Source organism: Haemaphysalis longicornis, unplaced genomic scaffold (genome assembly GCF_048455015.1).
Source record: "Haemaphysalis longicornis isolate Haplotype H1 unplaced genomic scaffold, Haemaphysalis longicornis Haplotype H1 scaffold_2, whole genome shotgun sequence".
Lineage (NCBI taxonomy): Eukaryota > Metazoa > Arthropoda > Arachnida > Ixodida > Ixodidae > Haemaphysalis > Haemaphysalis longicornis.
In genome coordinates, this window is record NW_027526295.1 from 14,969,133 (window position 1) to 14,996,944 (window position 27,812).

The 27,812-nt window shown below is 48.1% G+C and overlaps 1 protein-coding gene across 6 annotated transcripts in view; it reads left to right on the top strand.

Annotated features, from left to right (window-relative positions):
- LOC144168766 (DNA-dependent protein kinase catalytic subunit-like) overlaps window positions 1-27,812 on the top strand; it is a 477,503-nt gene that overhangs the window by 272,413 nt on the left and 177,278 nt on the right. For all 6 annotated transcript variants that reach the window (XM_077697734.1, XM_077697729.1, XM_077697730.1 and 3 more), the window contains exons 55-57: window positions 5,234-5,383; window positions 5,791-5,964; window positions 13,729-13,812. In XM_077697734.1, coding sequence (XP_077553860.1) covers window positions 5,234-5,383; window positions 5,791-5,964; window positions 13,729-13,812 — 408 coding nt within the window. The remainder of the gene's footprint in view (window positions 1-5,233; window positions 5,384-5,790; window positions 5,965-13,728; window positions 13,813-27,812) is intronic.

The window sequence follows — 27,812 nt, forward strand, 5'->3', positions numbered from 1 at the left end:
TGAACTCAAACCGCCCACGCTACGCAGCTCAGGCGGCCGCCTCCTTGCATTGCGCCGTGACACCCAGTCTTGAGGGTCGTCCTAGCGAGCCCCGACCGGAGGACGAATAGCGCTTCAGCATCTATTTCTAGCTTCGTTTGTGCGTCGTTTCTTTTCTGCCATTTGTGTGTTTGTGAATGAACGAAGATAAAAGAGACGAGCGGAACCGGAAAGACGAACGCTCGGCCGATCTAACGATATCAAAATGGCCGCGCACGGTGGCACCGTGGCGGAGATACAGCGCTCCGAAAATTGCCGTTTTTTCGCCCTGTTGTGCTGATAGTTTGTCACCGCATCTGGCAAAACTATTTTTTAGGCTTGGGCGAATAGTGAAATTTTGCTTCGAATCGAATTCGAAGCGAATAGTGGTTTTTCTCGAATAATTTTGAATCGAATAGTTCGATATCATTACTACTTTTTCTCACATACTTTGGAAAATGATAATCATTCATCGTAAAAATGCACGTGCTTAAGTAACTGATACTCATACAATAAGTTTCGTGAGTTTGAACTGTGTTCATGCACTTTTATTTTATGAACACTGGGGGAAGGTAACATCAAATGTTCATGTTATAAAAATAATAGGAGCACTGCAAATGCTGCACATCTCGTGTCAACAGCTGGCGGCACAGTTACAGGTTCTCATGAAGGAAAACAAGCTGCTCGACATGCTCTGTGAGAAGCAGCTCCCCCCAGTTGCTAACTACACCGCCTGCAGTTGAGAACAGTCTCTCACTTCTTGTCTCAGTGGCTGGGATGGAGAGGTACCTCTGAGCTACTTTAGCCAGGGTTGGGTACGATTGGCTCCCACGACCTTTCCACCAGTCCAATGGGTTCTCTGCTCGAGGCAGCAGCGGTGCACTCAGGTAGTCGCAGACTTGCCTAGTGGTATGACCATTGTCAGTTTCTTGACATGCGGTGGAGCTCAATGTAGAAAAAATAGTCTACACAGTGCTTGTCGCACCCATTGCTGATTCTGGCACGACAGAACATCCTTGGTCCTGTTTCTGCTGTGACGGCAAAAGCTTTTCCACAGTAGACACAAGCAATGCTCTTGCCCACTTCTTTGCAGCTTCCGTGGTGTAGCAGATAGGTACTCTTGAAGCGTGGGTCAATCAGCATGGCAAGTGCTGGAAGTTTGGCCATCTTGATGTCGGGGAATCGTGTCGAAAGACTGCGCAAGAGACTAGAGGCAAAAGGTGCTGCTTCGTCTGCTCCAGATGCGTGCTCCTCAAGCATCACACGCGTGCAGTGCAGGAGCAGAATAACTTGTGAAAGAGTTGGATAGTGGTCTGCAGAAAGCTCGGCAGTAGCCTGCTCTAAGGGCTGAAGAATCTGACTATGGCATTCATCAGCTTCCACTCTTGCGCGCTCAGATTTTCCACCGAGTCTGACTCCGACAGCTCTACAGAAATAGGAGCCCGAAGCTTTAGCAGCCTTGCCAACATTGCATGCTCGCTGTTCCAACGGGTTGGGACATCTTGGATAACTTCAAGGGCCGGCATGTGCAAGTCATTCTGTATTTCGAGGAGCCTGCCTTGTGCTCGCGCGCTTTTCTTGTAGTGTCCCACGGTGGACCTTGATTTCATACAGAGTAGGGCAAAACTTGAGACTTCTTTTTTTGCATCACTAATGCACAGTTGAAGAGCGTGTCCAAAACACTGCAGTCCCTCCCACGACGACCTGGCAACAGCCGAAACAAAGTTTCTTCCATTGTCCGTGACAACAAAGGTAGGGATGCCTTCGGGAAGGTCCCACTCTTTTACGACCACTTGAAGAAAACGCAGGATATTGTCTGCCGTGTGACCTTCTGGCATTGCTTTGCATGCCAAGGCAAACGCATGCTGCACGAAGTTATGATCCAGCATGTGAACGGTCACGCTCACGTAGCTGTCGCCCGCTCGCGACGTCCACGCGTCCGTTGTGAGCGTGTAGCACTCTACTCCCCGGGAGAAAATTTCCCGCAACACCATTTTCAACTCGTTCATCTTCGCTGCATATAAGTCTGGAATAATCGTCCTTGAAAACTTATTTCGAGAAGGGATGACGTACTCGGGCATTGCGTAGTTGATCATATCCACGAAGCGTTTAGCTTCGACCACACTGTACGGCTGAAGGCCGTGGGCAATGAAAGTGGCGATTCTTCGTGTCAACTCTTTCGCTCTTGGGGACGTCGGCTGGAGCTTTGGCTTGACAATGGATGCAACCGAAACCAGAGACGAGCTTTCCTTTCCCGCGCTCCGCTTTGAGGCCACCATTACTTTACGCTGGCGGTCGGATAAGTAAGCATTGTACTTGCAAGGGTGTCACTTCAGGTGACTCACTAGCGTTGTAGTCGTTCCGGTCGGGGTCTTCAAAACGGACTGGCACGATTCGCACCGCGCTGTGCCGCCACCGGGAAGCTTGGAGCAGTATTTCCATATTGGATTTGCAAACATTGAGCGTGAATCGTCTTCCGACGCGCCAAATGACGTTGACGCCATTTTGGAAATAGAGCTGTGCTGAATGGATTGGTTTGACTTCTATCTCCCACCTTCAAGCAAAACGTGTTAGGGATGGCGATAGGACTGACAGCAGCTATACGTGAATGGCTGGCTGCGTGCCGCTACACTGTACTGCCGCTTTGCTTGCGCCACTTGCAGTCCGTGCCAACGATCGAAGACCTTGCCAGCGTATTCGGTGGCGCCGAATAATTCGAAATTTTCGAATGCTTGAATTCGAGTCGAAGCGAATTCGAATAATAAAATATTTGATCGAATATTCGAATTTGTCGAATATTCGCCCATCTCTATATTTTTTTATGCCACTTTGCGACGTTTTTCAGCGGAAAAACTTTGCAGACGCACACAATAGGAAACATAGAAGCCGAATATGGGGCTTTCAAAAAAACGATGTTTTGGTCATTTTTCTAAAGTTCGAAGCCGCGTCCCCCCCTTAAAACGCCGCGCCGCCATACCACAAAAAAGGTTGGAACATAGGTGAACAACAAAACCACGGAGCGTAACGGCGAAGTCGTGTAACAGCGAGAGCAGAGGAGTGCGAACTATTTTAGTGCTTTGTTCGGACGCCGGCGGAACAAGATTAAACATCAAATAGCAGGAAAGGAGTGCGGAGTACGTTTGGTGCTTTGTTCGCACGCCGAAATGTTTTTATGGCGCAAGGTTTGTTTTTCATTCAACAGGTGGCGCACCGCAAACCAGCAATTTTTAAATTGTAAGCCTCGGCATTCGCGCTCACGTCTCCGGCTACGGAAGAGATTTCTTTTTCTTGGAATGCATTTTTAGCACTTCTGTGTGTACTGTAGCATGATATCGAGCTACTGCGATCGCCTACAGTATCAGCAACCATGCTTAAAATAAAAACATATTCCCGCTGCATTTTTTATTCAGTCAAAGTAAATTCTCAACAAGAAAAGTGGGCGGAGGGTTCATTACGCGAGTGGGTTCATTATGCGAGTAAATACGGTATGTTTCGTGTTTCTTTATCTTTCCATATCAGCCGCTGCTGCAGGGTCTTACAAACGGCAGCGTGGCTTTAACTTCCTTTGTGTTCGTGTTTTGAGGGAGCACGTCTGCGTCTCCTAACAGATGCCCGGGACGTAATTAGAATGCCATTGGATTTTTTTTTTTTACGGCAGTTTGCGTTCGCGATGCCGAAGGCGTTTGCTTACAAGCACAACGTACCGCTAGTGGAAAACCTTGGCGCCATGGCTCTCATCTATAAATGTTAGAAAAGGGAAAGGGCAGTTGTTTATCTGCACATTTTTCTAATAGCAACAACCTACGGTGCACGGGGGGGAGAGGAGTGGAGGAGGGTCTTGCAATCTTCCGAGGTGGGTCAACAAGGCCTCGATGGGTTTCCAGGCGCCTGGCAACTGCATAGCGGGCGTCTTGCAGGCAGCCTTTAGAGCCCTCGTTCATTCGATTCCTCCCTGCTTCATCACCAATCAATATTCCTTCTTCTTCCTCTTCTCCCGTCACTGTCATGCTTCGATCTACTCTGCCGGTTCACTTGTGGCGACACTGGGGCTCTTGGATTTACAGTCTCGGACTCGCCGCGAATAGTCCACGGGTAGTCCGACGATTCCCCGAAGGCATAGGGATTCATGGGAAAATCGAATGCCGGACCGCTTCTCGGGGAGTCCGCGGTGAGTCCGAGACTAACTCTAAGACCCCCACTTTGTGTGGCACATACCACCACATGGGCGAGGGTTCACCTTTGGCTATCTCATTACGTCCCCGTACTCGATGCCCTGCAAAAGAGCCTGTGAAGTATTTTAAATAAATAGATAAATAAACAAAGAGGTTTGTTTCCTCCGTTATCTTGGGAATGCCACATTCATTTCCTTAGATGGCTAAGTGAACCCATCCATTCGGGGCCTGCTGTGCCTTGTGGTTAGTGTCCCTTTGAGGTGCACTCCCTCTCTTGACGCATGCATGTCGTGCGACGGCTGGAAACACATGCTGCATGGGGAGGCAGTGTTCGCACTCGCAAGCAGCTGTGATGCGACTGCAGGTTGCAAAATTATTCCCCATTCTGCATGGCTGCGATTGGACTTCCTTCGTGCCTTCAACAAGCTCTCACACGTGATGGTACAAATGTTGGTAACCAGTAGTGTTACAACAAGGGGTAGAAATCATTGTAAAACACTGTTCTGGTTTACCGGACACTGTTCTGTGAGCATTGTGGGACGAGGGAGGAGGAGCCAACAGTAACGTCATCGGGCGGGTTCTCTGCGAGATACTAGTGCAGGCAAAGCGGCAGATGTTGACTTTATGCCACAATGGCCACTTCACGACCTGGTGAAGTTGCTTCTTTTGGTAGGGGCAAAATCTTTTGGCGTCGCTGCAACCTCTGCGGCGTTTGCTTATCCCGTCGAGTGTGCGCCGGTTGAAGGAAGAGGAGGCTGGGAGGTCACTCTATCCAGGCAGGTTGTGTCCTTCTTCAGGGAAGCAGGTTTCTGCGCACTGATCAGCTGTCTCCTTCTTGTCAATTTGATTGAACATGTATGCTGAACCTGCCGACCACAGAAAGAACCCAAGTGTGTGGCAGGCCTGTCCATTGGCTAACTGGCCCCGCCCAGTTGCCTGCGGTGGCTACTTTTGTGACGAGGTTGTGGAGTCCAAGGACAGTGACTGGGCTGCCCTCCAGCGGAGTGGGTCCAGCAGGCTGCCCTGGCTCCCTGTGTGCGCAGGTGCGTGGAGAGTGCGATGCTGCAGCTTCCCCGGGCCCTGGCGGGCTTCCGGGTGGCCATCCTGGAGGTGGTGGCCCTTGCCTGCGGCCAGCTGGAGCAGCCGCTGCACAAGCTCCAGGGGCTCGGCTTCCTCGACCTGCTGGCACACGGGTGCGGCACTGGGCCCGGCTGGGGTGAAGCCGGCCAGCTTTTCTTCCCTTGTGCGTGCAGCGGCCGAGGGAATGGCGGAGGAGCTGAGTGCGGGTCGCAGCCCAATTTCAGCGGGTCTAGGGCACTGGAAGGACAGGCCTGTTCCCCTGCAAAAGAGTGTCATTCTGGTTGGGGTCCAGAGGGCACGATTACAGAGCAAACTCAGAAGGGGAAAGCTGAGGAACCACTTACTATTTTCACGAGTTGGTGCAGGAGGTGCCAGGTGGAAGAGTGGGTGCTCAGGGGAGTGCAGGGGCCATGCATGCATGGCTCCACGAATGGGCCAGCTCCGCGAATGGGCCAGCTCCGCGAATGGCCCATCATAGCGGGCCCGCAAATGGGCCAGCTGACAGAGGGGGCGTGCGCAGGGACGAGGCGACCCAGAAGGCCAGCCTGGAGATCTGCGCCCGGCTGCCAGGCGTGGCCACGGCGGACGACTGGCGCCATCTGCTGCCCAGCGTGTGCAGGCTGCAGGGCCACGCCAGCGGCTCCTGCAGGGCACTCGTCTACGACATCTGCATGCGCCTGTACACCAAGCACAGGTGCCCTGGGGCCTGCTCTGCTGGAGTTTCTCTGGGGCAACAGCTGTGCAGGGGCAAAATATGCAAGGGCACAAGTGAAGCTTAACTCTTTCGCTGCCGCAGAAAATTGAGCAATTTTAGGGGTCCAAGAAAACATTTTTTTTCCTGCTAAAAAATTGGTTAGGCACTAATTGCAGGAGAACAAAATGCAGATTATTTAACGAACTTTCCAATAACACCAGTTTTTTAAAGGTTTTTATATATCATAGTTGTGAAAAAAAATATCAAAATCCAAATTTTTGTCAAGTTGTCGGAAAAAATGATAAAAAAGGAGTTGTGTATATCAAACCACCGGTAGTAGAAAAAAAATTAGAATACATATTTTGTAGGTAAACATTTCAAAAACACACCCTAAAAAAAATGTCGACTTGTGCGGAACAGTTTTTCAGATATAAAAAAAAAATGCTAGCACGCACGGTGCTCGTGTCATGCGGTGAAGCCCAACCTCTAATTCAAAATGTGCAATTTCGGGTGGTTCCCCGGAATAAATCTGGCGGTTTGACGTTATCAGAGGCACCAATTTGCCCCCACATAACGTAAAAACATCTTGTCAATGGCTGACTTTGCATTTACAGCGAGCACAATATTTGGAACAAGCACGCGATGCAGAAAAAAACATGCATGAAGTTGAAAACGCAACGCCGTGGCTGATGCTTGTTGTCGTTCACGGTCAGTTATCTCTCAAAACATAAAGCTGAGCTTTATTATCATCTTCTTACTCGCAATTGTAGCCTTCTTTGCAAAAATGAGGTACGATGAGCTAGAATCGTGCTGTGCGATCTTTGGCCGAGTATTAGTAGCGCGCTAAAAAAGATCAGCACAACGAGCCTCCTCTATTGCAGCGCCACCTAACATTTTTCAAATGAAACAGTACAAAAACTTATCAGAGACTCCGTCCGAATAGACAGTTCAACTAAGCAGCAACATTAGACACCCGGATATACCCTCGCATGGAAACGAAACTGGAAGGCGAACAGCTGGCAGTGTAAGGCCGGTTTGAAGCGCTGTCCTCGGCGGAACAGATATCTGGCGACTGGGTGTGACCTTTTGACTTGCATCTGAAGTTCTTATCGCAGAAATCGGGTTAGGGTGGGGGGAAATCAGGAGTGGCGTGCTTTGTTCGAGGATCAGTCGCGGACGCTTCAGGCACCATGGCAGGTAGCCTTAAGTTGGGTAACTGCGTAGTAGCGCTAAATATGAATTTCGCGATGCAGAAACGAAACCGAAACTGCTGTAAACTGTTTGCGAATGGTCCTGGGGTAAGTAGAACTAACACAGTACTTAGAACAACTTGCGCAAAGGCAATAAAACTGCCTAACATCATAAAGTAGCTTTGCAACCAGGCACTGCTTGACATTTTCAGCCGATTTCTGGGTTTATTACTGTCAGAGCGCGAACCTGACGATTGAAAATCGTTTGCTGGTTCACCATTCACGCCCCGATAGCAAAAAACAAGCGCTGCTGCAGAGTAATTACGAGTTGCACGCATTCTTCGTTGGTAGCCGTGACGCACGATGACCACGCCCCTTTTCCACACCCAGGTGATTCAAAAGCGTGTCAAAAATCGCGTTTCCGTTGCAAAAATGAAAACAAAACTGATTTTGAAAGGCCATTTTCTGATCTAACTCCGAACAGCTTTACTTGTTCGAGAAACGCCTGGAACGCTATGAAAAGGCGCTCCCAAAAGTATCGGATCAAATTGGTCGATTTTTATAGGCGCGGTAGCGAAAGAGTTAAGGGGGGACGCGGCTTTCAACTTCAGAAAAATGACCAAAACATAGTTTTTTTTTTTAAGCCACATATTCGGCTTCTATGTTTCCTATTCTGTGCGTCTGCAAAGTTTTTCCACTGAAAAGCGTCGCAGAGTGGTATAAAAAATACTTTTGCCAGGCGCGGTTCTGTGCGTCTGCAAAGTTTTTCCTCTGAAAAGCATCGCAGAGTGGCATAAAAAATAGTTTTGCCAGGTGCGGTGACAAACTATCAGTGCAAAAGGGCGAAAAAACGGCAATTTTTAGAGCGCTGTATCTCCGCAACGGTGCCACCGGGCGCGGCCATTTCGATATCGTTAGATCGGGCGAGTGTTCGTCTTTCCGGTTCCGCTCGTCTCTTTTATCTTCGCTCATTCACAAACGCACGAACGGCAGAAAAGAAACGACACACAAACGAAGCTAGAAATAGATGCTGAAGCACTATTCGTCCTCCGGTCAGGGCGCGCTAAGACGACCCTCCTGATTGGGTGTCACGGCGCAATGCAAGATGGCGGCCGCCTGAGCTGCGTAGTGTGGGCGGTTTGAGTTCATTTTCGCTGCTTCGCTCGGCCAAGTTTCTGTTCAGTCTGTGGTAGTCAACGCGGACGTTACCGCGATGGGAAGGCCTGAGATCACGAGCCAGATTACGAGAAGTTGTGTGGCTCGAAAGGCGGAGGTCATCAAACGCTTCATGGTGCGCGTGACTCTACCGTCGCCAGAATCCGGAGGGCGACGCGGTGTGCGCGCTTGCGATAGCGGTTCGTGAAGTGAACTTTCAGTCAGATTTACGATGTTTACACGCTTAGTTATTGCTGTGTTTTGATTGTGGGCTCACTAGGCTTTGGAAAGAAACGGTCGACGCATCAAACGTTGCGGTGCGCACGGCATAGCCAATGCGCATTGAAGCATCACATGTCTGCGCAGCCGGTTACTATTGAACGCCAGTAGTTGTAATTAATGCCTGTGACATTAGATTTAATCTCAGAAGCGACCTGACAAGCCATATCATAGATAATCAAAGTACGATATGTCGCAGTAAGCGTGCGCAGCGATGCACGCGAGCGATATCGCCTTTCTTGCGCAACGTTTCCCGTGCACTTCTAATAATCATGCAAACAGGTTTGAGTTAGGAATACAGGAATAAAAATATGTTCTCTGCGTTAAAAATTTACCGTACTGTTGCAGCATTTAAGTGATTTTTTAATGGAAATTACTGATACCAATGCATATAATCTATTGCTTAGGGCATACTGACTGTGCTGTGAGAAATATTAGATGCCTTGAACGTCAAAAGTAGTGAAAAAAAAAACCTTCCATCAAAGTTGGAGTTATGGACAATATTATACCAAGTTTCAAAGTAGCTCATTTGCATCCTTGTGATATGCAAACTTTTGGCAATGAACTCCTGCACGTATGAGTACTAAGTTGCTGCGCCAGGCAAAGTAATAAAACGTAAAAGAAGCCAGTAATTTTCAAAATTAAGCAAAAAAAAAATGCTGCACTTGTTGCCATGGGAACAACACTGCAAAGGGAAGTTGTCCAGTGCGATTCAGCCAGCCAGCTAACCTACTTTGCATTGAAAGCCATCTCCCCCTCCGTTTAAAATGATGTTCTGTGGGAAGAGAAAGGCTGTAAAAGGCACTCCAATTTCAAGGCAAGGCCTTCCAGAAGCCCCATCTTCAAAAGGACAATGAAAGGCTACAACCGTGACGACTTTTGATAAGTGAAACCTATGTTGCAACTTCGGAAGCCGTTTTCTCAAAACAGTTTTTTTTGCCACCTGTGACGCTTGTACCAGGGATTTCTTTGTGACCGCTGGGTCTATTTTAATTCCGTTTCTTGCATTACATTCCTTGATGAGCAGTTCAGGTCATGACACTCTTGGTTTTCCAGATTTGTTCTTTGTGATTTTTTTATTCAAAGAGTCATTCACAGTCGACATGGCTGTTGCACATTAACCTCTAAAAAAATGAAAAATAAAAACACATTGTGTTGTAAAAAAAAATTCTATAACTGTCACGACCTCGTCCATTCATTTGGGAATGCAAAGCACTTCAAACAAGTTTTCTGTCGTGTTTTATAAGTCGCTCAAGCTCGGTACAAGCGCAACAGAAAGAAAATTTAATGAATAAAAAAAGTTTTTGAAATATTACCTTGAAATTTTTATGGTGCATTTCCAGTTGCTGTGCCAATTTTCATCAAAATCCACAAAGAAATAAAAAAGTTGATTTTGAAAGCCACGTCCCCCCTTAAAGTATGGGCTTTTCAGTGACATAGTTTGGGACATTGGAAAAGTGCTTGGAATTGAAAATGAAATTTCCCAAAGAAATTTTTGGACAATTTTAGAACATCTTTCCAGGGTGTCCTTATTTTTCTGTGAAACAAAATTTGAAAAGCATGGCATAGATTGGGGGCAGTCCCTGAAGGGGGGGACACTGGTCTTGAGGACATTTTTGTTATTTTTTAACCTAGGTGCTGGAGATTTACACATTGAGTGTATTTCAAAATCCTGAGCACAAATATGCAGTCAGTTTTCGTCTATGGGGTGCAAGTTTAGAGTTGTACAACATGTTATGTCACTCCGTTTCGGGCAATTTTTTCATTATGTACCTATGAAATACTCAAATAGCTTTTATCCCTTTGTGCTCTAGAAGGACCAGGGAGTGCAACTATACCACTGCAGTAATTTTAGCATGGTTTCTGCAAACGCTGTAAAATTCTAAATGTCAGGTTATCAATTTACCGTAAAATCCCGAGCAAGCGCCCCCCCTGTGGTAACAGATAATTTGAGGAATTTTTGAGGGGGGCCCTTGCTCGGTCGTCGACCGAAATTCAAAATGGCGGCGTATTATCCCGAGCTAGCGTCCCCCCCTCCCCCAATACCTATCCCGCGAAAGTTTTTACAGTAGCGGACCGGAACTCAATATGGACGCAAATAGTCGCGTGCACGTTTCTGCCGGTTTGTCGATGCCATTCTACAACCTCAACCTTGTTTTTCACTGTGTACGAATGCATCCTTCTCGCTTACGTCCCGCACACGTGGGACGGTCCACACGTTTTTCGATAATGGCAAATGGCGACTGTCAGCAGCTATGCTGGCTCCGGCTGGCTCACGTTTCCGCCAGCTTCGGCTTCGGCCGTGTGCTGGCTACGCATGGGGAAGGGATACTGCACGTGACATACGTAAGCCCAAACAGTTTATTTTTCCAAAAAAATGCATCATTCTATAATTTAACATGCAAATATTTAGCAAAAAAAGAAACGAAAATACTGAACAACTAGGTAAGAGGTTTTGTAAAAATGGGTGAAGCGCCAGACAAGGTTAAAAAAAGGCAGGGGGCGCTTGCTCGGGATTTGGCGCAAATTTCAAATCAATCGCGAATGGAGGGGGGCGCTTGTCCGGGTAGGGGCGCTTGCTCGGGATTTTACGGTACAATGTTTCTGTAAAACTAGCTGCATAAAACCTTGTGCCAACAAAAAGAAATTCTGTACTTTTGTGGTTTTATTGCACTGTTCAGTTCATAAGCTTTCCAATGCAGCAAAAATGATTTAAATCGAACTACAGTTGAACCTCGATATAACAAACCTCGATTTAACGAAATTCGCGATATAACGAATTTTTTCAAGTTTTCTAACAAAATTTTGCTAAATGCATGTATTTTTGTCTCGATTTTACGAAGTAATTTTGTGCGGCGCTTTCGATTTAACGAAGTCACGGCAAGAAAGGAAGAACGAAATTCCGGTCGAGGCACGTTTTATTTTGCCTCTCAGGCCCTACATTGAAAAAATTCAGTACTCAAATTGACTCTTGAAGGCTAAAATGAAAGAAAAGCGGTGAAATCTACGGTTAACAACAATTAAAAGCGAAGAACGAAGCTGCACAAACCGCTAGCGGTCATAGACGGTTTAATAGTGCGGCCACTATTTTGACGTCTCCATCGTTGCCTACGCCAGCGCCCTCTATGCTTAGGCTACCGAAGCCTACTTCAAGCTTTTTTTTTTCTGCGCGTCATTGCTCACGGTGCTGCTGCGCTAGGTTGTGCTCGCTGATAACCAAATTAATATTTTGTTCGTGCATCGTTAGGTGAGTCTTGTAAGCAGCATGAGCACTCCAAGAGAAAGAAAAGTGTTCCGAACAAGAGCCTGAGGAAGCTCGGTGAAACTGACAGCCACCGAAGTGTGATGGATGCCATCGATGTTCTGCGGAGGCACGCAGGTGCACACGAATGTTTAAGACCTTGTTAGCGCTGTCAGCATATGAGCGTCACGTAAAGCCCGCCCTGGTCAAGAAACGCCAAGCACTGCTTACGGACTTCTTCACTACGGCTTGAACATCGAGTGCTGGTGGCAATAAATTGCTCTCTTCGAACGTGGTCATCTTCGTTTCACCAGCGTTCATTAGACAGCTGCGGTGCGGAGAAATCAGTTTCGTAAGGGCTCAGTGGGCATAAAAGTAATTGCTTAATCGAATTTGGCCGGAAGATTTTTAATGTAAGCTTTCCGCTTTCCGGATCACGTAAGCGCTGCTCCACACAGTGAAGCGGTCCGCGTGTACTCCGCTCAACTCGCAATCATGGTTTTATCTCGAGTGTTGTGGTTGAATCACGCGCCCATACTGCGGAGCCCTTGTACATGAAAAAAGTCTTTCGAAAGTTTCATAGCAGCCTTCCGCTATTGGCCCACCGCGCCTAAGCCTACCACTGAATGGACGAAAAGAGGCGTAACTTCGAACGAGCACCTCGGCGGGGTGAAGTTCACGGGACATGGACGCGGGTTCAATTGACTAACAGCGGCATTTAGTAGTGACCGAAATGAAAAAAGAAAAAGTGGAAACCTAGTCTGCTATCATATTTAATGAGGCGTTGCGGAAAAAGCACCGGTTTTACGATGACACATGAACTACCGTCGGCTATCCGAATTCCATTGCCCAAGTGTTGAAACTCTTAATTCACACAATTTTCGCGGCCAGTTTTAGTACAAATTTCGCTTTAATTGGAGAGGTAACTACATAGCAGTTGTTGCCTGGCGAGGGCCAAAGTGTTAAAACCCCAATAACTGGTTAAATGAACTGTAAAATCGAAACCTCGATTTTACGAAATTCTCGATTTAACGAAATTTGCGGCCCCAAGTACGACTTCGTTATATCGAGGTTTAACTGTAGTACATCCCGAGATATTTTACCCGACAGCTGACCATGCGGGGAAAAAATTGGTTCTGAGAAAACAGGGCACGAAGTTTGCAAACATAGGCAAAAATGGTCGTTTAGGCGACTTCAAAGGGTGAGAGCTTTGTGAATACTTATGATACAGCTATGATATTTTGCACGTACATTCTTTGGGACCTGTAAACTGCAAATAAAATTAATACAGAAAATTGATTTTTTGTCAAATTTTCGGTCCTCAAGACCAGTGTCCCCCCTGAAATGCTGATCCAACCATGCCAAGGTCGCCCATTGGGGTTTTGTAGCGAAATCGGGGACTGACTTCTACCAGCTAGTCTTTTGCACTCACAAAAGACAGCGCTTTCACTTGATCCCCGTAGCTGTGCAACAACGCCTGCCCTTGACCGTGGGGTGCTCGTGGGCAAGCCTAGTAGCTTGTGGGGCCAGTTGGCTGGCTGGTTGAACAAGGGTTGTGTAGAAGCACGCAAGTTTGGGCCATGGCAAGAGCACTGGAGGTCTTCTCACCACCCCCTGTAACCAGTGATAAACCCTCACCCCTTTTTTGACGAACTCTTCCTCCCATCTGATGCGCCACTCCCACATTTCCCATGAGGCAGCTGGGGGGTTCCCAGTAGAGGGGCAGTCGCTATGTCTCCACCCGGGGGAGGGCTTTGTGCGAGGCGGAGCAGGCGGGAACCTTGGTGAAGGGTAGGTCGTCATGGTGGTGGCAGTGTGTCTCGACAGGTGTGCAAAGCTCGGCTGCAGTGAGTCCCAGCTGACGGTGACGCCGGCACCCTTCCTGTCCGGGCCTTCCAGGGGTGACCCGGCCGCCGGGGACGTGGCCGAGCAGGCCAAGCGTGTGCTGCTGCTGGGACTGGGTGACACGGACATGCCGCTGAGGTGAGCTTCTGGGGTTGACCTTTGCATGGACGTGCACACGACACGCGATGCTGCGAATCGGTCTTGCAAGACTGTCTGGGCGAACCTTTCGCCTTTTGCTGCTAAGGGAAGGAAACCCTGCAACACTGAACGCGTTATTGCCCCCAAAAGGCGGCTGTATCAAGAATTTTCAAAATCCTTTCTGGGTCGCCGAAGTGATCAAAATACAATATTCTGGTACCATCGTTACCGTTGTTGTCACTGCCAATTTCCATAGAGGAGAACACTGAACCCTTCTTGTGGTTAGGTAAAGCAACTGCATGATTATAGATGCTGCTGCTGAAGCTTGTTTCTTATGCACCAATCTCTTGCTTCTTATGCACCAATCTCGGAGGCTTGTTTCTTGCGCGCCTTGTGGACTAACGTACGGGATAGCAGAGGACCCCGGCTAGCTTCAGTAGAGAAAGTGCTACGCGCCGTACACTAGCCCCTGTGGAATCTGAAGACTCGCGCCCGGGTTCAGGTACTCGCATGCGGTAGACAGGCTCCAGCAATCCAAAGTGAGGTTTATGGCCTGGCAGATACAGGGCATATACCAGACAACACGACTATCGCTTGCGGGGAGACAGTGGCTCCTGCCGCTCGCTCAAGCCGTGGGACTCAGACCTTGATATCCGTCATCGCGGCCGCGGGAGCAGGGGAGGCATCCCGTGTGACCGGTCAAAGCAGAATCTCTCAGCAGAGTCTGTGGAGCCAACTGGGTTCACCGTCATCGGGGCATTCGGAGTAGACACTGCCGAGCCAACCGATCCTGACCAAATTGCCCAGTCGACTCCCAGCGGAATGTGCACGCGTCCCGCAGGTCAGCTCGGGGGGGGGGAGGTCATCTCCTGGTCGGGGAGAGGGTGGCGCGAAGGAAGGCGACAAGCCGGTCTTCCTTCTCTTGCGCCCTCACTCATACGTTCGTGGCGAGCCGGTTCGGCGCGTTGCATGGGGTCATCAAGAGGTCACGACTCATGCAATGCGCCAGCTGCCCAAAATGGCGGATCCGAGCTCGCAAAAACTTGTGCAGGCGAGGCATAGGGAAACAACGGTCCCCACAGCCTTCACTGAGGTTCCACTGATGCTAGTACTACCGTATTTACACGATTGTAGGTCGACCCTTTTTTCTTTTTTTTTTTCAAATTTGACAATTCAATGGGTCGACTTGGAATTGAAACCTAACTGTCTACTGCTAGTAACGGCAAGAGAAACGAGAAATCGGGGGCGCTACGAGGTGGGCACAGCTTTGCACTCTCGTTGACATGGTTAGGGTCTAAAGTGTGAACCGCATGGGGCGTTTACTGCTCGTGAAAATGTGCCGCGCTGATGCTGCCGCGAATACCACCCGCATGCTGCACGCTACGCGATCGGCGGCGGCAACATGGCGGGAAGAGGTGCGCGTAGATCCAGTGACCACTTCTAACCGCTCTCCCTAAGTTGGTATGCTTGGTCTTGACAAAAGTGCGCAGGGGACGCTGGGTGGTTGCCATGAGACAGGCACACTCGAGCGCTAGGTATTTTCTTGGTTTTGTTAACTGCCGGGCACCGCTGCAAGGCCCGCGCTCTCGTGTGCGCGCTCGGCAATTTCTTGGTATTTTTAATGACTAACACGACAAATTACGGTTTGCTAAGCAGCTTCACTGTTAAAATATGCTGTATTGGGGAAAATTCCTTCAGGGCAGTTGCACAATGCTGATAGTACGTCCTTCAAGTTGCGTGAAGGAGCCATGAAGAGAAAACACAAGTTTGGTTCATTCGAAAGATTGCCTCGTTAGAACCATAACGACACCACTTATAACGCAAACTTCGCTCAAATAAGCTACATAATTAGGAAAAAATGGAAATGACCATGCGACCCACCAGCTCATTTTCCGCAACAGAACCTGTGATGTCACTTGGGAATGCTCTGCGATTGGCGGAGGCCGGCAAAAGCAAACGCATGTTAGGCAGGGCTTACAGCTTGCATAGCGAGCTAAATGCCCATGAAACATACTGCACATTCTTTTTATGACAAAGAACGGTGGAGTAAACGGTTGAAGGTCCGAACGAACTCGCAAGCGTGTGCGCCAATGCGTACGAAACTGACGAAAATAGCGCCGGCCGAGCTCGACATCTCGCCGTCGCGCAGACGAATTTTCGGGTTCGAGGCTCTTCGGGGCCAACGAACATTTCAAGCACGCACAGCCGCGACCTTGCTTCGTATCGTAATCCCTTCACAGGAGGTTGGCCGTCATATCGCCAACCAGCAAAGGTAAAAATAGAAACGAGGGGAGTAAGGAACAGCAAGAAGCGACGAGATAGTGCCAGTCGTCGCGTAAGTTTCGAATGGTGTTGGCTTGCTGCTGTCGTTACGAGCTCGTTTCCAGTTTACAACCACTGAAAACTTCAGTTTGTTCAGTTACGGCAGGGACCCTTACATTAGCTCACTCCTGGGACATGCTGGCGCTCGTCGCCGACTTCGTCAAATTGCTCTGACCTTGGGGAAAAAAATGCCGTTAACACCGCGCATTGACGCTCGTATCTTTCTGGTCGAAGCAGAGAGCTCGCGCGAACGGCTTTCCATACACGACACCGGCCAACTCGCATAAGTGATACTGCTACTGAAATTGAACTATTATTAACCGTAATCAAAATACGGCACATACGTACCAGTCTATATTCGTCCGTCGCGACGGGGCTGACGAGGCAGCGGTGCCGACGGCTGGGCGTTCGTCTGTTGTGGCTATCGCGGAATGGTCGCTTTCCCGTCCACCGCGTATCCCACAACTCTTGCCGCTCGTGCACTTAGAAGCATTGAGCGTTTTTGTGGTGTGAGGTTGTTAAATGCAAGCCCGAGCTCCTCGGCGAGAGTTTTGTTCTCCGGATCAGGCGATTCCATGACTAGGGCTGCGGGTGCACTAGGTTTTACTAGTACAGTGGAATCTCGGTGATACGAATTCGGTTGATACGAATTTCGTTGTGATACGAATTTTCAAAATTCCCCGGCCAAAATGCATTGTACGCAATGTAAAAAAATTCGGATGATCCGTTCGCATTTATCACCCGGTGCGGGTGATACGAACACGCGAGCCGCGAGCAGATGACTGCGGCGTGGATGGGAGGCGGGAGTGTTTGTGCGGCCGCGTGGCCTTGGTCGCACGGAGGCACAAAATCATTAAGCGTGAACCACATGAAGCGTTTTCTGCTCACGAAAACGCGCCGCGCACGCCACAGGCGCGCTGACGCCACCGCGAATACCACTCGCATGCGGCGCGCGGCGCAGTAAGCCGCGGCAACATGGCGGCGTCAACAGCCGCGAAGTAGGGCGGGTAGCTCGACCGACCGCTTCTGACCGCTCTTAAAAGTAACAAAAGAAGTTGCTTATGAAGTAAGGGAGCTGATAATGTGTCCGAAAACGACACTGTAAAGCATCGTCCGCGCGGCTAGGGAAAGCGCCTATCAAATATCCGCCACCGTGGTAAGCCTAAACATCTCCGGCGGAGCCAGCGGGCTGTCCGGAGCGCTTTCAAACTGGCGCCATGAAGAGTGTGCCTCCCCGTTGGCGCAAGTCGGCAGGCTCCTCCCACTGCCGCGCGTGTCGCGCGTCATTTTACGAGCGAGGTAAAATCTGACGTGGGGGCGAAATCGTCGACGCGGGCGTCAAAAGAACGCGCGCGCAAACGCCGACGCGCCCGAATCGCATGCGGTTCACGCTTGAGTTCGTGTGCGCGCGTCGCGTCGGCGATGAGCGCGCGTTCTTTTGACGCCCGCGCTGACGATTCAGCCCGGCACCCAGGCGCCAGCCTCTGCCTCGGTTACCGCTAACGGCATTGGGAGGAGCCTCACGACTTGCGCCAATGGGGAGACGCGCGCCTCATTGTGATTGCGGCAATTTCGGAGCGCTAGCAGCAGCTGGCTGGGCCACCTCCGCGGTGGATATTTGGCGTAGATGACATTTTATAGTGCTTCTCCCATACTGCCAGCTCCTTTCCCGCATGAGCAATTTAATTTACACCTTGAGCTTCGTTTTAACAAAAGGTTAGAAGCGGTTGCTGAAGCTACCTGCACCTCTTCGCGGCAAGAGCCGACGCCATATTGCCGACGCCTGTAGCATGCGCAGCACATTTCCATTTTTTCTAGTTTTCTGATGATACGAATTTTCGGGTGATACGAATATTTTTGCCGCCCCTAGAGATTCGTATGACCGAGATTCCACTGTATTTTTAAAATGGCCGCCGTCTCGGTCAACGTTACTAGATAGGTTCAGTTGTAAAACTCTCCCCATGCGCCATGCATCGCCGGTGTCTCCGTTTCTCGGCGTGCCGCGAGAGGGCGGGACCGCCGCATTATGCTCTACCCGGCCGCTGCTCGTCGCGTGCAACGGCGCCTCTCCCAATGCCTCTTCGGCCTTTTCATGACGTTAGCGCGCGATAATATTAAAGACTACCCGCTACCCGCCAAGTTATCCGCGTCCAGACTACATCTAGGCCAGAGTACTTTCCAGTAGCTGCTCAGGATCGCTTAATGTGGGGCGTAAAAGCCGTTAGTTACGGCTCATTGCTTTGCTTTCTTCAACAGGTCAGACGAAGCCCATCGTAGTTTGCGCGCGCTTGCGTCGGCTGCTCGCTGGCAGTCAAGCACGAGCGTGAACGGTCTGCAGCGAGCTGGTAGCGTAGAATAAGCCTCCGTTAAAGCTTATTTTGATTGACTCTTCCGAATTTTATAAAAAAATCATGAAACCGCTCATTTTATTTCCAGCCAATTAGAAGCAAGGTCGCCATCAATTGGAGCTACGTCACTTTGTGGCTCTAGTAATTAAGGCCACTCGAAGACGAAACTTCCTAATTTTCTCGACGTCCTTTTTAGAATAGTATCTTTTCCATGTTTTGCCCTGACAACAGTTAGCTTTACCAAACGTACGTCACTAAGAAGCGACGTCTCCGCAAATGCGAAATATCTCTAATTGAAAGAATTATTGAGTCATTTAACTGACGAAGTTAAACCAGCTTACATGTCAATAAGGATAAAGTTCTTTGCAGCAATTTATTGGTTTTTACAGTACACACTTTACGGCAGACACAAAGTAGAAAAATATATGCAACGTTTTTTTTTTATTTACAATCAACTCCACATCGTTTTTGCTTAAGGTGATTATGGCTCGTTAAGAGAAACAAAGTAATGAATAGAAACATGCAAGCATTTTTATTTAGAAATCAACTCATCTTTTTTGCTTACGGTGAATATGGCTACAAAATACCAAAGCAGGTTAACAGAAAAAAAGTAATAAATGGGTACATGTATGCAAGGGGTTTTTTTTTTTTTTCATTTAAATCGAACTCTACAACTTTAATTGCCAGCGTGCTTGCAGTAGCTTAGCGCGTTGTGCGCCGACTTAACTTGCACATTCAAGGCACATTCTCGCTGGAGGAATCTGGAATAGAAATGCACGTCACCAAATACGATTTGATGACGCGCGCAGAGAATTCCTCAGAGAGAACGTCATTGCATGTACGAACCAATTGTCGATGTCCGGTTCGTGAAAATGGCAGTCGCACACTTTGGACTTTGTCGAAAGCTTCTTATCCGCTACAAAGGAATTCGAACAGCGCACATTTTAACGAAGGACGGATAGAGTTACACACCACAATGCTTCTTCGTTAAAATGTGCGCTGTTCCTTCCTTTGTATCTGACCACCAACTAGCCCAACATGGTATCCTTTTCCTTACCCGCACGCGGGATGGCCTTAATCCATAGCGAGCGAAGCGTCGCATTTTTGGAAGCCGAGAAGAAGTGCCTGTCCATGTTGCTCTTAATTGTTGCTGCTGTAGCCATTGGTACACCCGGGAATAAAGCAGGTCGGCATTGTCTGCATCAGCCTCACATGCAGAGGCCCACATCAATGGAATACAGTCGCTGGCAAATCACTAAACGTGCCACTCGAACGGCATCGCGCATTCAACACTACTGAGAAAGACCGCGCGAACAAGAAACGCCGGAGACCGCGGCACTGAATGCGCCGGCTACTGCGAGTACTGCTCTTCGGCAAAAAAAGGACCCGGAAGAACCACACAAGGGGCGAAAAAAATGTCATTGTGTCTGCTGTTTATTGGAGCTATTTGCTTCCGAGAATGTAATAATTACCAGATGTGTGCGCCCACCCAAGCGCCCGCGCACGCACAAGAAACGTACGCGCCGAGCGCTGAACTAGGAACGCGAAGGGAGAAGCATAAGCGAAACCGCCTGCGAGCGCCCCGGCTGCCGAGCCGGTTGCGACTGCAGCGCCACAGAGAGAAGGATCGGTAGCGGTTCCGGGCAGCGCCGCCCAGTTTTACAACTGAAAATAATCTAGTAACGTTGGTCTCGGTCGACTCCCGCGTGTGGGTGCTATATGGAGTCGACATACTAAGTATCTGTTTCATGGACCGGCTCAATGACTCCATTGTTCACGTCACGGAATGTGCAATTTTAGCGGGAGATTTAAAATTTTGGCTTAAATTGCCTTATTTCTCAGTGAATAAAGCATCATTTGCTTCCGGGAAAGCGCTTGGGGTACTATGAAACACCTAATCTTTCGAATAAAACAAACTTTTGTTTTCTCTTCATGGCTCCTTTAACTCTTTCGCTACCGCCGGAAAATTGACTAATTTTAGGGGTCCAAGAAAACATTTTTTTTCGTGCTAAAAAATTGGTTAGGCACTAATTGCAGGAACCCAAAATGCAGATTATTTAACGGCCTTTCTAATAACACCAGTTTTCTGAACGTTTTTATATATCATAGTTGTAAAAAAAATACGGAATCAAAATTTTTGTCAAGTTGTCGAAAAAAATGATAAAAAAGGAGTTGTGTATATCAAACCACCGGTAGTAGAAAAAAAATTAGAATACATATTTTGTAGGAAAACATTTAAAAAACACGCCCTAGAAAAAATGTCGACTTGCGCGGAACAGTTTGTCAGATATAAAAAAAAATGTTAGCATGCACGGTGCTCGTGTCATGCGGTGAAGCCCAACCTTCAATTCAAAATGTGCAATTTCGGGCGGTTTCAATTTCGGGTGGTTTCCTGGAATAAATCTGGTGGTTTGACGTTATCAGAGGCACCAATTTGCCCCCACATAACGTAAAAACATCTTGTCAATGGCTGACTTTGCATTTACAGCGAGCACAATATTTGGGACAAGCACGCGATGCGGAAAAAAACATGCATGAAGTTGAAAACGGAACGCCGTGGCTGATGCTTGTTGTCGTTCACGGTCAGTTATATCTGAAAACATAAAGCTGAGCTTTATTATCATCTTTTTACTCGCAGTTGTAGCCTTTCTCGCAAAAATGAGGTACGATGAGCTAGAATCGTGCCCTGCGATCTTTGGCCAAGTAGCAGTTGCGCGATAAAAAAGATCAGCACAACGAGCCTCCTCTATTGCAGCGCCACCTAACAGTTTTCAAATGAAACAGTACAAAAACTTATCAGAGACTCCGTCCGAATAGACAGTTCAACTAAGCAGCAACATTAGACACGCGGATATACCCTCGCATGGAAACTAAACTGGAAGGCGAACAGCTGGCAGTGTAAAGCTGGTTTGAAGCGCTGTCCTCGGTGGAACAGATATCTGGCGACTGGGTGTGACCTTTTTACTTGCATCTAAAGTTCTTATCGCAGAAGTCGGGTCAGGGTGGGGGAAAATCAGGAGTGGCGTGCTTTGTTCGAGGATCAGTCGCGGACGCTCCAGGCACCATGGCAGGTAGCCTTGAAGTTGGGTAACTGCGTAGTAGCGCTAAATATGAATTTCGCGATGCAGAAACGAAACCGAAACTGTTGTAAACTGTTCGCGAATGGTCCTGGGGTAAGTAGAACTACCACAGAACTTAGAACAATGTGCGCAAAGGCAATAAAACTGCCTAAAATCATAAAGTAGCTTAGCAACCAGGCACTGCTTGACATTTTCAGCCGATTTCTGGGATTATTACTGTCAGAGTGCGAACCCGACGATTGAAAATCCTTTGCTGGTTCACCATTCACTCCCCGATAGCAAAAAACAAGCGCTGCTGCAGAGTAATTACGAGTTGCACGCATTCTTAGCTGGTAGCAGTGACGCGCGATGACCGCGCCCCTTTTCCACACCCAGGTGATTCAAAAGCGTGTCAAAAATCACGTTTTCGTTGCAAAAATGAAAACAAAACTGATTTTGAAAGGCCATTTTCTGATCTAACTCCAAACAGCTTTACTTGTTCGAGCAACGCCTGGAACGCTATGAAAAGGCGCTCCCAAAAGTATCGATCAAATTGATCGATTTTGATAGGCGCGGTAGCGAAAGAGTTAAAGCAGATTTGGATAGGCTCGAGAACATCATTTTTGTCAACACTTTTGGTGTTGAATTTGGCACCAAGAACAAGCTTTGAGAAGCTGCAAAATCATCTAACTTGCATTGCTGCCTGTTCTGAAGGTGTGCTTGAAGAAAATTAAAATATGGAACGGCTGCCCCTAAAGCTGCTCTCCATCAGACACGATCATTGTCGGTGTGGTGCTTGCTTTCAATCTTTGAAAAACTTTTGACATTCCAACCTGAGTTCAGGGAAATTCGTCCTGTCTACTTGACATTGTGTTTTTCAGCCGATCATGTCTTTTACAGCCGTTCAGGTTACTTTCGAAGAAGGGAGTCTCTGACTATAAGTTACTGAATTTTTTGTGTCTGTTTAATTCCTACTTCAAGGTTTCCGAACAACACAGCACAGTTAAAAATTATTGTACAACAAAATATGAGTCTGTGCTTCATTATCCGTAATTGGCATTTGATGATATTACTTACAATATATTTGGGATAAAATTTAATCTGTGCCATTTCTCTTGACATCTTGACAACTTTATCTGAAACAAAGCCAAGATGGTGCACCGCAGAAATCTCTAAAATAACAGCAACGTAATTGACCACCTAATATACAAAATAAAGTGCCACAGAAAGCACAAAGGTGATAAAAACGTAAGCTTGCAAACTCTGCGACAAACTTTGGCTGAAAAAATACATCAGTAAAGTATTTTATTACTCTCGCAGGATTCTTAACCCTTTGAGGGTCACGGCCGTGCAAGTACGGCATCGCTTGTATCTTTGAAAAGCGCGCCTTTTTCGCCAACTTCTCTTGCTTGGCATGTGCTGCCACACTTCGGAAATACGTCAAATTTTTTCTTGCACTGATGGCTCTTTTTATTTTTTTATGATTTATTTCAGCGGCGCGCCGGCTATCACTTGCACATCCGCTAATGAGGGGGCGCGCTGGGTATCTCCCACCGGGTACCCGGGCGTCTCTCGCTTCTTCCGCCTGCCACAGACCAAGGTCGCCTGCAAAACTGATAGGCTCTTTTTTCCTTTTTTTGTGTGTATTTTATGAGCGGTGCGCCGTCTATAGCTCCCGCATCCGGCTGCGCGCGCCGGCGGGCGCCCAGCGGCTGGTTTCGGTATCGTCCTCTGGGCGCTTCCCACTTTTTGCGCCCGCGAAACTGATGTCTATCTGCTTTTGATTCACTCAAAAGGTGCCGGCTGGTTACTTTCTCGTTTTTATTTAGAATTTTTTTTATGTAACGCCATAATAAACCACATGTATGTAACAACACAAATGATTTTTTTTGTCACTTTACCGTCACGCAAAAAAATTTTGATTATTTTTTCTCGATATAGATTCGTCTGTAGAATTTAAGTCAGCAATAAAAAAAATTGACCCTGGGGGGACGCATTTGGCGAAAAAATTCATCCCTGAAAGGGTTGAACACTGACCCAAAATTTTGCTCCCATCCTAAAGAAAATATCAAAATGACACTTGATCACGTTTTGATCAACGAGAAATATAATTCGTGACAGATGCAAAATGGCGTCCCACTTCAACAGCCACTTTCATTCTGTATTCTTGAAAACAGGCTTATCAATTTCATATGCTTCCTGATGCTCCCTGATTGGACTGTTTCTGGTGCTCCCTGCTGCAACGAACTGCCCTTCAATGAAATGGTTCCGATTCCCCCTCAGCTAGTCATATAAGTCAGTGCAGCAGAGTCTTCACCACAACAAACTATTTTTCAGGCTTGTTTTCGCTACAGCAAAATTTTCACTCGGTACGGCTGGGTTTGAACATTTAGTATTTTACGAAAAAAAGAACCATAACACCAGCCATCTGTAACTTTTTATACATTCGGGGCACTTAGTTTTACTGAAAACGTGCGCCCACACCAGCACCATTGCCTCCTGTATTTTACAATGCCAAACGCATCGCGTGCTTCCCAGTAGGAGTGAGTGGTACGCCTGTAGTGCCCACATGTCGCAAGGTGGGGCCCCGAGCTGAACCGGGATCACCCGACCGTAACTGAATTCGAGACCGGCTGGTGCCTGCCTGATTGCCAAGCAATGGATGTTTGAGATTGCCAAAGCAACGGCGCTCTTGCCAGCATTAGAGCACGTTCCGCCAACGTTGCCGCTTTCCACCACGCATCGCCCCAAGATGAACCGGTCACATGACTAAAGCGCTGGGAACGCTAGCAATTGGGGGAGAGTGGCCGGAGTAGAAGGCCTGGTTGGCTGGTGCGCTTGGCCCTTGATAACGATGTTGCTGGACATCTTTACACACAGGGGACCCGCCGCGGTGGCTCAGTGGCTAAGGCGTTGCGCTGCTGAGCACGAGGTCGCGGGTTCGATTCCCGGCCGCGGCGGCCGCTTTTCTGATGGAGGCGAAAAGCAAAAACTCCCGTGTGTACGAGATTTCGGCGCACGATAAAGATCCCCAGGTGGTCAAAATTAATCCGGAGCCCTCCACTACGGCGCGCCTCATCGCCTGCGTTGCGTCGGCGCGTTAAGCCCCTCAATCAATCAAATCAATCTTTACACAGGGCACAGACCCACCCGCTTCACCAAGATCTACAGCCAATCCATATCAAGTTAACTCTTTGCGTACCGGGCGAAAAGTGCCGTTTTTGTGGGTTCCTGTAATGTTTTTTTTTTTAATGAAAAACCTGTTGAGTGAAAAAATGCATAAAGCACACTGAAATGAACCTAAATAGATTCTCTTTTTAATGATATAACTTTTTTGAAATTGTAAAGGGAGAAAATGCAAAATAAAAATTGTCAAATTAGACATTCTGTGTACTTTTAGCACGAAATTGCAAGAACGCTCTTTATAACTACAAAGAAAAATTTTTAGAAAAAATTCTGAAATATGCAAATGTTTTCTGCATTTCTTAACAATTTTCTTTAAAAACGTCAAAGCGCTAACTTCAGCGGTTTCTGAGCTCCGAAAATTTGTTTACAGGGCTTCAAAACCATGGAGAAAAAAGCTTTTTTCAATTGTTTTAAGTAAAGATTTTTATTGCAAAAACTGCATTGTCGAGGTGGCAGCGAGTCTTGGCCAAAGGATTTGTAAACCCTGCAGATAAGATAGAACCATGTGTGACACTAATAAACCTCGCGAACCGCCAGCGGAGCACTCAAAGAAAACCGGCTGCACACAGAAAACAAGCCGCTCGCTTACCTTTTGGCGGCGCTGATGTTCCGGGCTGGTTGTCGTCATCGTCACTGTCAGAACTCAAGTCTGACAGATCAAAATCATCTAAAGAATCACTGCTGCTAGTAAAGTTCCGGAAATCCACCCAAGATTGAGTAGAATCTCGCAATTGGCAACGTTCAGGAGCGCGCGTCGAGCTCGCGGGCGCAGCCATCTTCCGCGGCAACTACGCTGCGTATTCGCTTCTCCCGGGCGGGCTTTAACAACCGCCACCTGGCTCAAAAAATAGGAACTACACAGCAAATGAAAGCTTATTTGTTGTGCTACACAGCAGATAGCACCAAATGTTTCAAACCGCCCGGCGAGACTTTCAAATCAGCGTTTGAAAATTCCGATCGATTTCGATCGCTCATGATCGAAATCACAGGTGCGGTACACAAAGAGTTAAAACCATGCGAATAAGCGCCACTGCCGCTGCACCGTGGTGTGTGCGTTGTGAGGAGCTGTCAGTGCAGTTTTCCTTCTACCTTTTTTCAAAATCACGAGCAAAAAAATGTGGTTGATCCCTCTTTCATAGGAATCGGCAAAACACGAAAGTGAAAGCGGCCTTCACAGGAGCAGTTGAATGTTAAAGGAATTTTCTTCTTATGCGAAGGGTTCGCGAGCCTGACCCTGCCAGACGAAGTGACACCGACACGCAAGAAACAAACAACGGGAGGGTGCCTCAATTCACGCGCCTCCCCTGTACACGAAGGCGCCGGCATCGAGGCGCCAACTGTCGGCGCTCATTAGCGTCAGGATGCGCTACTTAGCTTCGCCTCTTCTAGACGGCGCGCACCATCTGAATGAGTCATAGGGAAGGACACATGGAGGAAAGAAAATGTTAGGAGACGCTTGTAAAGCCACACCCGCCATGACATGAGCCCATTGAGCCCCGCACTCTTTCCTACTATGCTCTCCTGTTTCCGGTTTGATTTGACCAACATGGCGGCGCCCTGCCCTGCCACTTTGCAGCGAAAACACCTTCGTTGCAATGTCATGTGCTAAGCTGTTGATTTCGCCTTCAATTTGCCAATTCTAACCCTCACCCAAAGTTTCAATCAAAAAACAGCCTTTGTTTTTGAGATAGAAGGACGATTTTTCAGCTCTTGAGCCTGGCAAAGGAGCGTTTGTCGCCGTCATAGCAACAGGCTCGCGGGATCACGAGTGGCTACTGCAGTGTCTGTTCGTAGATGGCACTAGGCATCCAGGCGCCCTACGCGCGGCGAGCATCGTGCACGAGTTGCAAACTGCATGCGCGTGGACTACGTATGCTTTTCACGTTTGTGTACGTGAACTCTGTGCACCCGTCTAACTAAAACTGTGTAATCTCACTTCACGTGAACAAGTGGCTGCAGTGATTTGCAAGTGGTTTGCACTGTTGCGTGCCGGGTTGCCAGTTGCACTCGTGGTTGCGCCTATTGGGCATCACTTTTCACAAGTAAGGGTATTCGATTTGCCCATGCACTATTTGTCGAGCAAAACGGAACCAGTACGTGTCTGCCTCACTTGGCCTTGTGTTTGGTGAGAATGGATTCCCAACTGAAGAAATCGCCGCAGAACGCTGCCAAAGCTGCCAGCGCGCACCTTTTCACCGGCAGAACGGTTTGGATGGAAAACCACTGCGCGAATCGACAAGATATCGCCACAAGATAACGGCAACTATGCTCACCAACCACGCCAATTATTAACCATCGGGTGTTGCCTTCGAAGGAACATTAGACCACAAAGAAAATGGCAGTAGAAGAAACGCTGCGAAATCAGCTGTAGTGCACAAATTGCAGACAGGAAGTCACAGTCAAAGCGCCATAAAAATTGTCCGTGGCATTTTGCCAGGTTTAGCCGCCGCACCTGTAAAAAACCAGGCAACACTGTCTATGGGCTCAAGAAAAATGACGTCACTTCACACTTTTCGCTATGCATTGGGATGCTAGAAGCCTCTCCTGAGTATTCTTTCATCCATGGGAGGACGTAAGGCATGTTCATAGGATATGCTCACATCGCGGTTCGTAGCGCAGTGGGAAGAGCACCGCGTGCCTCCCGTTGCGGCCAGAGAGTCGTGGGATCGAAAGCGGGCGCCGCCGCGTGAATTCTGGCGACGTCACTTCCGGGACGGATATCACGTCACCAAATTCTTTGTGTAGGCGGGCATAAAACACGTTCGTGTTAAAAAAAATATTTTCCTGTTTAGTCTTGAACCCACATCATCATGTCATTATCGCGAGCACGTGCGCTTGCTTTCCAAGGTCACATGCCACCGCGCTTAGTGAGACGAAAAGATAATAGGCTCAGCTCCTGCACACAAGTGAGAGGGGGGCTTCCGACGACCTTTTTTTTTTCAAGTGAAAGTTTATTTGATAAAAACGAATACAAACATATTATACAGACGAGGGTCCCATAGTCAACAGACTGTAAGGGAACCCTCGATTGTGAATACAGAAACTAATTTCTGAAGGCAGCAAATGTGCGTGACATCTCATCTTA